Here is a 15837-nt window from a genome sequence, read left to right on the forward strand (position 1 = left end):
GCCAAGCTTAAGGCTGAGCAATAGCCTTTCACCGCCGAGACAGAAAGGCGCATTTCTTCTCGCAGATACACGAGGAAGTCCGCTATTGCTGGAATAGTGGCATCGAGTGGAGAGATACCCCTTCCACGACATCAACCACAAAAGACTCTCCACTTTGCTTGGTAGACTCCCTCAGAGGACCTTCGCAGGTGCCGAGACATTCTCTCCGCAACCTGTTGCGAAAAGCCTCTCTCCGCGAGGAGACGCTGGATAGTCTCCAGGCGTAAAGCCGAAGCGAGGCTACGGCCCTGTGAGGGACACCGGAGTGGGGTTGTCTGAGAAGCTCGTGTCGTGGAGGAAGCTCCCTTGGGAGTTCCGTCAGGAGTTGCAGAAGGTCCGGAAACCATTCCGCGTGATGCCATAGCGGAGCTACTGTACTAGAGTCATGGAACAGTTGACCGATAGTCTGGTCCTGTTGAGCACCCTTCTCATCAGACAGAATGGTGGGAAGGCGTACACGTCGATGTTGTCCCACCGTTGCTGGAAAGCATCTTGGCAGAGTGCCTTGGGGTCCGGGACTGGTGAGCAGTACAGGGGGAGCTTGAAGTTCAAGGCTGTCGCGAACAAGTCCACCGTCGGGGAACCCCACAAAGTTAGGACTTTGTTGGCTATCTGAGGATCCAAAGACCACTCGGTACTCACTATCTGCGAAGCCCTGCTCAGACTTTTGGCGAGCACATTCCTCTTGCCAGGAATGAAGCGAGCTGATAGTGTTATCGAGTGGGTTTCGGTCCACCTCAGAGTCTCTACTGCAAGATGGGATAGCTGTTGCGAAAAAGTGCCTCCCTGCTTGTTGATATAAGCCACTACCGTGGTGTTGTCGCTCATCACCACCACGGAGTGACCCGCCAGGGACCGTTGGAACTGCTGAAGAGCCAGAAAGACGGCCTTCAATTCTAGCAGGTTGATGTGTAGGCACTTTTCTGATTCTGACCAAAGGCCTGAGGCCCTCTGGTTCAGAACGTGCGCTCCCCACCCTTCTTTTGACGCGTCCGAAAACAGAGTCAGTTCCAGGGGGAGGACGAGAAGACTCACTCCCTTCCACAGGTTCTCGTTGGCCAGCCACCACCGCAAGTCCGTCTGTTCCAGAGACCCCATTGGGATCAGAATGTCCAGGGAATCGTATCCTTGATTCCACCGGGACTTGAGCCGCCATTGAAGGGATCTCATCCTGAGGCGGCTGTTTGGAACCAGACGGGCCAGGGAGGATAGGTGGCCTAAGAGCCGCAACCACGATTGGGCGGGGAGTTCTTTTCGCCTGAGGAAAGGCTCCGCCACCCTCCTCAGCCTTGCTATCCGGTCGTCTGATGGAAAGGCTTTGTGGAGATTGGTGTCTATTAGCATGCCTAGATAAACCAGTCGTTGGGACGGCTGCAGAGAGGACTTCTCGAGGTTTACCACGATCCCCAGATTCTGGCAAAGATCCAGAAGCCTGTCTCGGTGCCGAAGAAGGGTCGACTCCGAGTCTGCTAGGATCAGCCAATCGTCTAGGTAACGAAGGAGACGAATGCCGTTCCTGTGCGCCCAAGATGAAATCAGGGTGAACACTCTGGTGAACACCTGAGGAGCTGTGGAGAGACCGAACCACAGCACCTTGAACTGGTAGATCTTGTTGTCTAGGCAGAATCTCAGGTACTTCCTGGAAGACGGATGGATTGGGATCTGGAAGTACGCGTCCTTTAGATCCAGTGTACACATGAAGTCTTGTGGTCTCACCGCAAGTCTGACCGTGTCTGCTGTCTCCATGCTGAACCGGGTTTCTTTGACAAACCTGTTCAGAGCTGAGAGATCGATGACAGGTCTCCAGCCTCCAGTGGCCTTCTTTACAAGAAAGAGTCGACTGAAGAAGCCTGGGGAGCCGTCCACGACCTCCTGGAGAGCACCCTTCTCGAACATGGTCTCGACTTCGGCCTGAAGGGCCAGCCCCTTTGCCGATCCCATGGCATAGGAGCTCAACGACACTGGATTCGCTGTCAGGGGAGGTTGAGATGACGTGAACGGGACGCGATAACCTTGACCGATCACTGAGACCGTCCAAGCATCGGCCCCGTGTTGCTGCCACCTGCGGACGCAACGCTGAAGGCATCCCCCCACAGGTGGACACGCAGGGGGACTGCCACCCCTAGGGCTTGCGGCCGCGGCCGCCACCCCTAGGAGTCTTGCCTCCCCTGGAGGACTTACCGCCCCTCTTGACCTTGGCTGGAAAGGGCTGGGGCTTAGACACCACTTTCTTAGCTGCCGGTGCCTGTTTGGGAGCCTTACGAGGCTGTTGCTGCTGTTGTGGCGGGGCTGGAGGCTTATAGGGCCGAGTTGTAAGGGCCTTGTGGAGGAGGGAGTCCGTGCTGGATTTCCTCCACCTCTCAGCCGTTCGCTCCAAGTCTTGAGGCTCAAACAGGCTCTCCCCCAGAAGGGAAGCATGTCGGAGCCTACACACATCTACGGCGGGGACCTTCAGATGGAATCTCTCGGACACAGCATCGCGACGCTTCAACACCGAGTTGGCCCACAGGGTGGTAACCTGGTGCGCCAAAAACTCGATGGAGCGGGTGCCCGAGAGCAAGAAGGTCTCTAGGGCCTTCCTATTGGTCTCCTTGGACAAGTCCTCCGATCGCAATAGGATGCCCAGAGATCCTAGCCAGAAGTCCAGCCACGAAGTGGCCTGCATGGCACACTTAGCGACCTTCTCGTGGTTAAGGATCTCTGCCGCCGAGAACGACACCTGCCGGGCAGAGAGTTTCTCCAGGGGAACTCCCTTCGCCAGCTCCTCCACAGAGTGATGGAGAGGAAGAGCGAGGTTGTGCTCACCCAGGATCTCGAAATACCTCCTCTGCTGAAGGCGAGGAGGAGGGATAAGCTTGTTCCCGGCAGTGGAACGACTGGAGGAGGCAAGAAGTGCGAGCTGAGCGTTGGCCCTAGCTCTGGCACTCTTCAGCCCCCGAGACCAGGGCAGAGCTGCACTGGTCTTAGGGGCCTTCCGAACGTCAAACACTTCATCCAGAATCGTGTCTTTGCCTTCACGGGGGGCGATGACTGGATCCGTAAGTCTGTTAAGTGTCCTTATCAGGCTTAGGACCTGCCAGAAGGCATGTTCGGACTCTTGCTGTTCTCCTCCCTGCGGGCTGGCAGCTAAGTCTCCTGCCCCAGGAATCTCTTCCTGGGGTGATACGTGGACATTCCCCTGGGTAGTCGTGGGTTCCTGACGAATCCTTGCAGAGGATTTAGGGTTGGTCTTGGAATCCTTGGGTTCCCTCCTGGGAGGGATACAGGATCCCAACAACGAGGTTCGAGGGACCCCTTCCTCACGAGACGATTCTCCTGCCTGAAGCGAAGTCTCCCCCCCTGGTGCCGAGGGGAAGACTACCGCCCCACTGGACTCACCTGAGGACGGAAAGGCCTCGTCCACGGGAGAAGGAGAGAGTACTCGTGCAGGAGAAGGGACCTTCGAGACCGACCTCTTGGGAACCAACTTCGCCCTAGGTTTATTACCCTGGCCGGCGAGTGCTGGTTTCATAACCCTCACTAACGCCCGTGCCAGCGGACCAAACCAAGTCTGCTGCTCCAAGGACACAGAGTCCGAAATCCTCGCTAAAGAGAAAGGGATCGGGCGATCCTTTGGAGTGGACACGACGGTACCTGCCTGAAAAGAAGGTGGGGAAGAATGCTGTACTGACCTGTCTTCGTCTTGCACTACCAACCTGCGCTTGGATGGAGGTGATCCCGAGTGCCGTCTAGGAGCACGCGTCCCTGCTGCTACCACCGGCTGTGGAATTCGCCGGGAACGATGGTCGTGCGAGGGCGAATAGTCGCGCGAAGGCGAAAGGTGTCACAGGAGCGCGGGCGAGCGATCGCGCGGGCGCGCAGGTGGATGATCGCGCGGGCGCGCAGGTGGATGATCATGCGGGCGCACAGGCGAGCGGTCGCGCAGGAGAGTGGTCGCGCAGGTGAGCGGGCGAGTGGGCGTGAAGGTGAATGAACACGTGTCCGAGGCGATGAACGTAAGCGTTGGCGCGATGGCGAGGGATCGTGCTGCCGCGTAGGTGAGGAAGATCGCTGGCGATGTAGATCCACAGGCGATCGATGACGAGCTGGTGAGTGCAGTCGCTCAAGTTGGCGATGGCGCGATGTGGTATGTCGACGCGATGGTGAGCAGCATGTGCAGGTGAATGACCGCGTAATGGTAAGCGATGGCGAGCAGCATGCGCAGGTGAATGATCGCGTGATAGGGTGCGATGGTGATCAGCATCCGCAGGAGGGCGATCGTTCAGGGTTGTGCGATGAGGAGCAGCATGCGTAAGCGGGTGATCGTGCAGGGTTGTGCGATGGCGAGCAGCATGCGCAGGTGAATGATCGCGTGATAGGGTGCGATGGTGATCAGCATCCGCAGGAGGGCGATCGTTCAGGGTTGTGCGATGAGGAGCAGCATGCGTAAGCGGGCGATCGTTCAGGGTCGTGCGATGGCGAGCAGCATGCGCAGGTGAATGATCGCGTGATGGGGTGCGATGGTGATCAGCATCCGCAGGAGGGCGATCGTTCAGGGTTGTACGATGAGGAGCAGCATGCGTAAGCGGGCGATCGTGCAGGGTCGTGTGATGGCGAGCGGCATGTGCAGGCAGGCGATCGCGCGATGGCGAGCTAGAAGCTGGCGAACCATGTTCCTTCAAGAGCGTTGGCAAACGTCGGCGCGCTAGTTGTCGCTGTTGAATAGGCGATACTAAGATCGCCTGTGCGCGCTGGCAAGCAGGTGAACGCTGGCGAGGAGGTAATCGCTGGCGCGTAGGTGATTGCTGGCGAGCTGGTGATCGCTGGCGAGCAGAAGGTCGACGCGTGTCCTGTGAGAGGACAGGTGGTGCGGCGCGTTCACGAGCAGGAACGGGAAGATCGCTGGCGCGTTGGCGAACATGTGTTTCTGACACACGCACAGCACGATGTTGCGTAGCCACAGGACCAGGCAGATGGTGAGCAGGGAGTTCAGCAGGAACTAAAGGGTGGTCAGAGACAGCAGGGCGATGGTCCTCAAATGAGTGCTGACGAGCAGGAGAGCGCTGGCGAGGGGGCGAACATCAGGAGAGAGCCGACGAGCAGGTGAGCGTCGGCGAGCAGGAGAGTCTTGGCGAGCAGGAGATCGCTGGCGAATAGGTGATCGCTGGCGAGCAGGAGAGCGCTTGTGCGCTAGCACTGCTCGCGTAAGGGAAGAATCCCTTAGCCCCGAAGGGACCGTTGCCCGTCGGGTGACGAGTTCTCCAGAAGGCAAAGATCTGGCAGGAGATGGTGAGCGGTCTGCAGAGAGGTTCAAGGAGGGCGGAGCAATAGGTTGAGGCTGATGAGGAGAGTTCCCCCCAGAGGACGAAGACCCAAAAAGGCGTCTCTTAGTCCCCCTGTAAGGGGAAGGGAGGCCCTTGTGGCGTAGAGGGCGGTGAGCCTTACGGCGGAGGCGGCCACGGGGGAGATCGTCGGGACCATCGGTCCTCCGAAGGGGAGTCTCCGTCAAAACACTTCCCTCAGAAGGAAGCTGAGCAGCAGTCGAGACCGAAAGACTCACTTCCCCCTTCGAAGGATGTACGGAAGGAGGAGGAGAGCCTTGAGCACCATCACCAGAAACAGCACCTGGGCGGAAGGCCCAGCCACGTCGGAGGCCTCTGTCACCAGGATGTCGACAATAGACAGAGGGTCTACCTCTGCTACCACCGGCAACTGCTTAACAGCGGCCCCCAACGAGACAAGGTCAATAAGAGCGACCCTGGAGGGCAAGCCCTTAAGCCCCAGGGACGACCAAATCTGTAAAAGATCATCACTGGATAAGGCATTATCATTATCAATAACCTCCCCCGGAGGAGGAGGGGGAACCGCCTCGCTATGGGAGGCGACGCCCTCTCCCCCCACCGAAGGTAGGGAAACAGAACAAGGGCCTGCGCTCCCACTCGGACGACTCTCCTTAGGAAGCGGCCGAGGGGGAGCTTCGGAGGAGGTTTGGGCGGCGGAAGAAGAGTCCCGAGAACCTTCCTCCTTCAAGGCTAAACCCGGAGGAGAACGGTCTCTCTTGGACTTCTTCTTACGTCGACGGCCAAACCTCTCCCACTGGGAGGCAGACCACTCCCTGCACTCACGGCACATGTTATCCTGGTCACACCGTCGGCCCCGACATTGAGGGCAGAGGGTGTGTGGATCCGTATTAACGTCCGACATGAACGTCCCACAAGGACGGCCAGCAACTCCAGGGCATGTACGCATAGTAAAGAAAAAAAAAAACTGAAGGTCAACTTCCAACCAACACACACGCTGAAAAGAAAAAGCAGAAAATTAAAGGCTGTCACGAAGGCGATGAGCAGACACGTCAGATCACCGCCGAGCCAAAAGTGAAGTGGAGCAAGTCACCGGTGTGTGGAGGGGGGAGGGGTAGCACGCTACCCTTCCCCACCCCCCGCTAACTAGCGCGGGGGTAATTAACCCTCGTTAAAAACTATTGGCTCGTCATTTTAGCTATGCTAAAAGTAATACCCTTTGTAAATAGCGGGGTTTGTATTTCGGTTACGGAACAAAATTTATTTAAAATTAATTAGCTGAAGAAAAACCACGCAAAATATTAACCTAATCTGTAGATGGGCATGGGAACATGCTTTGGCTGCCAATGAAGAATGAGGTAGTGCGGCGTCGTCAGCAAAGAGGAGCAAGACCGAAGTCAAGCTTACCCAAGAGCTTGACTTCGGTCTTGCTCCTCTTTGCTGACGACGCCGCACTACCTCATTCTTCATTGGCAGCCAAAGCATGTTCCCTTCCCTCCGATGAACTCGCAGGGAGCAAGTGACACCTATATCTGAACGGACGAGTAACCACACGAGGACAGCTCCCCTGCGTCAGAGAAGTGGGGGAGACCACCATCCTAAGGGTTGTTCGGCATCAAAGGGGAAGAGATCGTAAGAGAAGGTTTCTCCGCCCTTGAGAAAACGCCGCACTATGCTGTCACCAGAACAGCAACACTCACACTGTAGAGTAATGATAAAAGAAGGTTTAACTGTGTATGTATAAAAACATTACACTACATGAATGTGTAAACATATATAAAAAGATAAATACAGTAATGCATCACAACACAAAATTAATTTGGTTCCGTAGTTGCTTTCGTACCGTGATTTTTTGTCTTGAGAGTTGCCTTTTACATGTAAATACTGTAGCCTAATTTGTTCTAGGCCCCAGAATGAATAAAAAAAGGATACACTCCACTATACAGTACTCAACGAATGAATGTACAGTTACTCGGATCATTCAATAATAACCTGACCATTGGTTACATGTCAAAGAAATGTACGATTAGAGCAAACAGTAAAAATACCATAACAAAAATGTGAAACTTTACCTTTGGAGTGAGGCGATGTCCGAGAGCAAAGTGGCGGGGAAGGTAGAGGAGGATGACAAACGGTGGAAAACGTTAACAAGTGGTAGAATACGTAAACACTTACCTTTGATAAAAACATTATTAAATGTCAGAAAACATTAACACTTATTTTTAGGAAATACATTACCAAATGGCAGGAATTATTAACATTTAACTTCACAATTAACTTAAAATGATTTTTTTTTTTTTGCCATTATCTAATTTTTTTCATTTTTACATTTTGTATTTTCTAAATTTAATTATGTATTTTCCTCATCACTGCCACTTTTCTTTCGTGTTTTTATCTTGCGCTTGGCCTGCTAGTACTGAAGGCCTCTTTTTAAAAGAATTGTCCAAAGAAGCTTGTTTCTGCCTGCTTCTTAAAATTTTCCTGAAATGACTCGGGCAAACATCATTTACATATTCAAGCGCACAACCTGTGATAATTTTTTATGGGTGTCTTTTACTACAAAATCCTATCGTAGACAAATTTCGGCCATATTCCTTCGCGATCACACTTAACCGCATACCAGACTCGTATTTTTCAATTACGGTATTTCCATCTTCGTCTCCTTAGAAAGCATCATCCTCTTCTTTCCCTGGATATCAGCAACTTTCTTGGGCAGCATGGCTAATGACGTAACTTAATATCACACACGATACAGTATAATAGTTACGAAAGCGAAATCACAAACCTTGAGTTAATGCATACAATACCGCTGCCGAAACGAAAAAAAAAGAGGAACACCAATGTGTAGATGCATGATGGGATACAGTGCAGTAGATGCTGACCAATAGAAGACCAGGATCATATGGTGGTAACTAGCATTTGAGTATGGAGATAACCAATGTGAGTGTGGGAGGATGGTGGCGAGTTTATGGGCTGGCAGCGCACAAATTTTAAAATCAGTTTTGGACACAGTTAGGTTCCCGTACCATTCCTCCTTTCGTTGCATGAAACGTGGAGGTGTAGATCCAAATGTTATTTTTCCTTTGCTTTATAAAAAGACATCTTATTTCTAAGTTCCTGGGTTGTCTAATTTTCCCAAGTTAGCAAAAATAGGTTCTTTTTGCACTTATTGGAGAATAGGTAATATTACTCCATTAAGTAAATGTGTTTGTGGTAGCTGTAGCCTTGCTAATTACTGTCCAATTTCCACAACTTCCATATTACTTGAATGTCTTTTGGAAAAGTCTTTATACAAATGAAGGTGATCATCTTTCCCCTAATTTGCAGTTTTGCTTTCACAAAGGCCTTGGAGCATGTGATACCCTTCTTACAAATGCCAATGCTGTACAGAAATCCCCTGATTGTGTTCAGAAATGTATATGATAGACCTTGATTTTAGTGCTGCTTATGACTGTTAATCATAAGACCCTTGTTTTCAATCTTATTTCAACCATGGTTGTAGCTTGGATAGTAATAATCATAAATGTTCAGTAAATTATTGTTTAGTTACAAACTTATTTTTTATTGAAAATGCTTTTCTTCCAATCTTTTGAGTAGAGAAACTCTTAGATATGGGATAATGGTTACCCATTTGAAAGAGTTTTCACCATCAAGAATCATTGTTTACACTAAGTATAACAATTATTCATAAGTAGAAATTAATAAAAAAAAAAAAATGAGGTTTGTTTATGGAAATGCAGTTTTCCTATATTTTTTAGATATAAATTTGCTTCAAAGTATTTACATTTTAACACTAACTTGAACTTTTATTTTCTCTTTCTTACAGCGCTTTGGGAGAAAAAGTTTTTTATGGTAGGAGACTGCTGTGAACTACTTGTTAGGTAGGGACCACATAAAAACTATACTTTTATAATAGTGTACAGTATTATATGTATAAATTTATATTTATCTTCATGTACTTATGATTTTTAGTGTCCATTTATATTTACTAAACGCTTATTTTCCTAAAATAATGTATGTATTCTCTTTTTGGCCTTAAATATATCAATATAAATCCGTCAGGTTTTTAAAATGGCTTCAAGAACACAAACAGCATATTAGTTATTTTTAAAATGTTTTGTAAAAAGGCCATAAAAGCAACAAAAAATGTCTTCTAATAAATGAGCTTGTCTAGTAAATGAAATACTCCTTAACTACGTTACCCAAACCTGGCATAGATATTGAACAATAGTAAATATCTTTAATGTTTGTGTTAAAGGAAAGGAAGTCAGATAGAGCAACCCAGATCAAACCAAAAATCCATATAAACAGTTACACATCATCATCAAAGTTTATGATGATGAGTAAGTAAAAAGATTTGTTGAATTACAAAACTTGCAGTAACAAGTTGAAGTATGTTAAACCCAAAATAGAATTATGTGTATGGTAGTTACCAATAAATAGCAAAAGAAACAAACATGTTAATAACCCATCAGAGAATTTTACACATTTATTAAACACATTATTACTTAATGGCCACCCATCATTTCTTTTTTAATACCTGCAGATTAATCAATACAATTGAACATGTTAGTGAATCTCCAAGTTTCAGTTACTACCAAATGGTAGATAATGATAAATCCTCACAAAAATTGTCTCAGCATCTCCATCATTTTACTCTATCCAGTTGTATAGTTCTTACAGATTTTTAATGTATGTGACGAGATCAAATTCAATTTGTACCATAACTTTCAAGCGAGCTCTATGACAGTTATAATAAATACTGTATTAGTTTAAACATTTTAATGAATCGAGGAGTAAGTGTTACTAAAGATGGATAAGACAGAAGGGATAGATAGAGTGAAAATGTGTTTTAATTTGTGAAAACTAATGCCTCGTGATACGTTAATAGGATTTAACATATGCATACTTTAGTGTTAGCTGTTTCCAAATTGCACATGCAGATCACATAAATTGTTTGGACATGGCAATTTCTATAAAAAAAAAAAAATAAAAAAATAAAAATATTGTACAAAATGCACACTTGATTATCAAAGCATAATCATGATGTATGCCTTATATAAATAGTAACCATACTGGATGCTGCTTTTTGTTTACTTGAAATGATACAGTAATGTATCTGCCATTGTACAGCTTGATAAGTTCATTTAACACCAAATCTTAGCCTCAAAACTTGTACATAATTCTGAAGCTCATGTGGGAACTAGATATCAGTAACAAATTTCCCCTTCTACAATATACTTGACTTTTGGGTCAAACTGCTACTAAATTTTATTTCAAGTCACGGAATCTGTCTCAGTCAATTTACCTAATGAATTTTGAAAGCAAAATGGGACTAGTCATCCTTCAAAAGAGGACATCTTACATTTATAATTATATTCTTTCTCTTATTACTAGAGTTCAAAATTTTTTCTCGAAATAGCCACATCTAGCAGGTAATTCATGTGTTCTTAAATATCCACAAATAATTTTGTTCATGCAAAACTCCGGACAAATAAAAAAAATGGAATGAGCGAAACTAAAGCCACAACAATATACGCCAATATCCACATAAACTCCAGTAATTTTTAAGATTACACAAAATATGGCAGTCTTGGTAACTAACTCTAAATCCATTAAACAATAAGTAACTTCAAAAGTAATTGGTTCCTTCATCTTTAAACTTCAAAGACTTTACTGAACGCTGTACTCTTGAGTTCCTTGACTACTGTATACTTGTGGTTACATATTGTATGACCAGGTTTCAAGACTATTAGGAAGTTTATCAAATTATATTAGCATATGAAAATATTTTTATCACATAATAAATGAAGTATTTTTACCCTCAGAGAGTCATTCTTGTATACTTTATAAATACCTAGTGATTAGCAACACAATGGACTAAATATTAAGAGGGCAAAATAATTGAAATAATAAATAAATCGAAATAAAGAAGTTGTGTAATTTCAATTTCCTGGTAATGTTGACTTATTAGATAGTTGTGCTCTGCAAAACTTTCAGATTGAGGAAACTAATAGGTGTGAACGACTGCGGTTTCTCCATTATGTAAGATGCAATTCATGAAGAGGGAATACTGAACTATACAAAGACAAAGAGGTATAAAAGTAGGAGAGAGAAAGGGGGAAAATTATAGTACGGTATTTATTAATTGGCAATACTGTATGGAAAATTTTAAAGTAATTTATATTTTTATAAAACTCCCCTGATGTTTATATTCCTTTAACTCGAAGTTGCACCGATGTTTACCCAAGAATAAAAATTTCCTATTCCTTAGCATGTGTACCTATACACCACCCACACAGTGTTCACAGGCTTCTTGCACCATTTTGTTTCACATTAGCTATCGACCCACCTTGCTCAGATCCTAACTCTTTTATCCTCCCAGCAGCACTAGTAAGAAGAATCATCTCTCATGCACATCCTTGGAATTATTACTTGTAGTTGTGATCGCTGTTATTCATCATAAAGAAATTTTGTGCGGCGTTGTAATGTTAACAGTATCGTAACATTGGCACCCAAGTAAAGATTATGGGTCTGGCAACCTGCAATAGAGCATTTGTTTAGCTGTAGAGAATTATGTAAATTTAGAAGCAGCAACCTAGAATTAAGGAAATTAGAATCACCAACCAAAAAAGTTACCTGATATATTAGGTAATGAAAGTTAAAAATAAAAGTATGCATGCTATGATGTCTGTGTATGAGGTAACTGTTGATAATGAACCTGCATTATAAGTAACTTTGAATACAGTACGAGCATACAAAATAAATGTTTTTAAACATTGTATTAGTCAGTAAGCAAACATTTTCCCCCTTATGCTAATTTTTTGTGGACTAGTACTAACGAGACTAGCATGTGTGCCAATACACAACCCGCACAGTGTTCACAGGCATTTTATGACATTTTGTTTTGTATTGGCTAGCCATCCCTGGCCCCCTCACTCAGAGCCTAACTCTTCACTCTCCCAGCAGCACTAGTAGAATAACGTAATCTATAATGCATGTCTTTGTAATTGCTTTTTGTACACTTATGACCACATGCTCTTTCTTAAGTTGTGATCACTAATGTTCATCATAAAAACATTTTGTGCTGTTATAAAGTTAACAGTATAGAAGTCCTGATGTATGTTGACATAGTGTTTCACTGTAATGACAAAGTAAAAAAAGCCATTAGCAACTGATGCAGTATGAAAGAATTAAAATATGAGACAAATTTTAAAGTACCGTAGTTTGTATTTTTCCTAACGATGCAAACCTTGAGCTCTTAAATACAGAATATACTTTTGGCAAAGCTCAAAGACTAGCCATGAGACTTTTAGCGAGGTATAACTACCCAAACGCTAGTTAGCAGGGGGAGGGGTAAGGGGGTATTACCAACTACCCTGCTCACACACGCACATCTGTGTTCTATTATCCCTTTAGATTGTAGGCAGGACTTCAAGGGAGATAGGTGATGGCGGAACAAATTTGTATAAAGAGCTCAAGGTTTGTATCGTTAGGAAAAATACAAGTTATTTTCCAATTCGTCATTTGTTACGTCACTTATACAAACCCTTATGCAGATGGAAGTCCTAACCAACTATTGTCAATTTCTTTTAGCGATGCAGATTTGCACAGACTCGCAGCGGTGCCCTTTTAGCTCGGAAATTTTCCTGATCGCTGATTGGTTGGACAAGATAATTCTAACCAATCAGCGATCAGGAAAATTTTCCGAGCTAAAAGAGCACCGCTGCGAGTCGGTGCAAATCTGCCTCGATAAAAGAAATGGACTATAGCTGGTTTTTGACCTGGGGTGTTCCTTCGTGCTATGCACACTTTATAACAGAATCACCCTGACACCTTGCTAAACTACCATGCATGTGTGCGCATTAGTGGCCTGAGCAATCCGTGTGATTGTGTGATACTAGCAATGTGACTTGTTCAGGTAAGAATTCTCGTCAAAGTCCTCAGACTTGCTTGAACAAACCATAGACATTACGCAATTCCCACCTAGCTAGGGGAAATGGGGATGTAACAAATATACTGTATGTGCATATATCAAGTTACACAAAGGAAATGGTTATTACTAGCAGACAGAGGAGGCCAGCTTGAAAAGTACAGTAGGTGATGTGCCCCAAGAGAAGGGAAGATGAAGAGAGAATGTGTCGGTCATTATCATCATCCATCCCAGACTTAATCCTGGGGAACATCTGACCTCCACCATATGCTATGTGTCCATTGAGGAGCTCAAGGTGTTGTTGTGCAGCCACCACAGGTCCAATGGAGAATGCCTCCATGCTCCTTTCTGTTATGTCCTACAGGTAATAGGCAGTGAGGGTTGTCCAACGCTTTAACACGCCCGGTTAAAGAACCTGCGCCACAGAGTAGTTTTTGTTGAATGCTAGGGATGTACTAATGTCCCTAACGTCTTGAGCTCTAGGTTTCCGCACCTGCAGAGGAGAGTCAGGATTCCAGGCCTGGTCTATGACCTTGCGAATCCATGCCAAGATCGTATTCTTTGTGATTTTCCTTTTAACCTTCCCCGTGCTGACAAACAAACTGCTCACTAGGGGACCAGCTCCTGACATTTGTTTGAGGTAACACCTCAGAGCCCTCACTGGGCAAAGTAGCAGTTGACCTGGGTCATCGGTAACGTTATGGAGACACTCAATCCGGAAGGGCTCCTCTAAGATCTCGAAATACCTCCTCTGGTGGACTCAAGGAGGAGGGAGGAGCTTGTTACCGCCGCTGGATCTGTTGGAGGAGGCAAGCTCGGAGAGCTGGCCTTCGACCTTGTCTCTGGCACTCTTCATCCCTTGTGACCAGGGCAAGACTGCACTGGCCCTAGAGGACTTCTGGGTGCCGTAGACTCTGTCCAAGACCGTGTCTTTTCCCTCACGAGGAGGAATCTCAGGGCTCGGAAACCCGTTGAGATTTCTCATGAGGGTCAGAACTTGCCAGAACGCATGTTCTGACTCTTGATGCTCTCCTCCCGAAGGGCTAGCAGCAAAGTCTCCAGTCCCCAGTGGCTCTTCCTGGGGGGACACGTGGACATTCTCCGGAGGTCTAGCTGGTTCCTGTCTTATCCTTGCAGAAGACTCCGGCAAAGTCTTTGAGTCCTTCGGCTCCCTCCTGGGAAGGATACAGGACTCTAGCAATGCTGGATGCAGGCTCTTATCCAACCCGGCGTGAGGAGAGTTCTCAGGGAGAGGCACAGTTTCCCCCATTGGTGCGATGGGGGAACGGACCGGCTCGTCAGACTCCCCTGAGGATAGGAAATCCTCCTCCGCAGGGGAGGGAGAGAAAGTCTGGGGGGAGAAGGAGCCTTGCGCAAGGATTTCCGAGGAGACAGCTTAGCCCTCGGATAAGTCACCACGGAGGGGACTCCTCTCTTCCTCTTCAGGGGAGATGAGGTACCCACTGCTTTGTGACCTAGTTCAGAGAACACAGGCTTAAAAGCCTGCATGAGAGCTCTGACTATGGTACCAAACCAAGGCTGTTGGCTGACAGTCGCGCCGTCAGACACTCCTTCTGGAGGGAAGGGGATCGAACGATCCCTAGGAGAAGTCGACAAACGAGAGTTCGCCTGAGCTGAAAGAGAGTCCTTAGACCTGTCCGGAAACCTCCCGTCCTCCGGCGAGCGCGCTGTTCTGCGCTTGCGATCGCTGCGTGAATCGCGCTGGTAGTCGCGCGATGAGCCTTGCCCTGGATCGCGCGCTTCAGGATCGTGTGATACAAGAACTGCACGCGTGATCGCGCGCGAGGGCACGGGCACGCGAGGGCGAGGGCGCGCGGGCGGGGGTGCGCATAGGTGACGGCGAGGGCGTGCAGCCCGCAGGAGCTGGAACGTGGGGCGGTATTGCAGGCAGGATAGGAGCTGGAGCGTGAGCAACCTTCTGCTCACGTGTGCGCGGGCACGCAGGAACCTGCTGATGAGCCCGTGCGGGCGAAATTATTGGGCGCGCGTGCGCAGGAAAAATATTCTTAGCGCGTGGGCGTGGAGCGCGCGTGTCAGGAAGCACGGGGCGAGGGCGGGATTGCGCAAAGGTGAGCTTGCGCGCTGGCGCGCAGGAGAATGATGCGCAGGTGGTGCAGGAACTGCCCTCTGAGGTGAACGAGGGCGCGCTGAGTGCACAGGCGATCGTGGGGGTGCATGGCGCGCATCAGGATGCAGGCGTAAGGGCGTGTGCTGCTGTGATGGGCGCGCAGGGCGCGCAACCGGAATCGGGCGCACTGGTGTGCGCTGCTGCGATGGGAGTGTAGGGTGCGGAACAGGATTCGGGCGCACAGGTGTGCACTGCTGGGCTGGGCGCACGTGGCGCACAACAGGATTCGGGCGCACAGGGGTGCGCAGTTTAGAAGAAGAAGGCAGGGGTACCTGTGAGCGCCCGTGCACTAGCTTAGGTACCTCCTGTACTGCGCGCTGGACTGTAGGAGAGCGCTGGTGCGTTGGTGAGCGCTTGCGCGCTGTCAGGAACTGCGGCTGTGCGTTTATTTCCAGAAGGGCACTGAAGCCCTGGAGAGCGCTGACGAAGAGGAGAGC

General features: G+C 47.9%; 1 protein-coding gene and 1 long non-coding RNA gene across 6 annotated transcripts in view; one reads left to right on the plus strand and one right to left on the minus strand.

Moving 5' to 3' along the window:
- LOC137652383 (trichoplein keratin filament-binding protein-like) overlaps window positions 1-9958 on the plus strand; it is a 73900-nt gene extending 63942 nt beyond the window's left edge. For all 4 annotated transcript variants that reach the window (XM_068385764.1, XM_068385767.1, XM_068385763.1 and 1 more), the window contains exon 12: window positions 9145-9958. In XM_068385764.1, coding sequence (XP_068241865.1) covers window positions 9145-9174 — 30 coding nt within the window. In that variant the 3' untranslated portion in view covers window positions 9175-9958. The remainder of the gene's footprint in view (window positions 1-9144) is intronic.
- The window catches only part of LOC137652385 (uncharacterized), a 77979-nt gene that overhangs the window by 20683 nt on the left and 41459 nt on the right, over window positions 1-15837 (minus strand). The window contains exons 2-3 of one of the 2 annotated variants that reach the window (XR_011046267.1): window positions 11671-11860; window positions 6803-7019 (exon numbers count right to left, since the gene is read on the minus strand). This is a non-coding gene — a long non-coding RNA (uncharacterized lncRNA). Of the gene's footprint in view, window positions 1-6802; window positions 7020-11670; window positions 11861-15837 lie in introns of those variants that run through there. The other variant, XR_011046266.1, reaches the window with a different exon arrangement.

Source organism: Palaemon carinicauda, chromosome 13, assembly GCF_036898095.1.
Source record: "Palaemon carinicauda isolate YSFRI2023 chromosome 13, ASM3689809v2, whole genome shotgun sequence".
Lineage (NCBI taxonomy): Eukaryota > Metazoa > Arthropoda > Malacostraca > Decapoda > Palaemonidae > Palaemon > Palaemon carinicauda.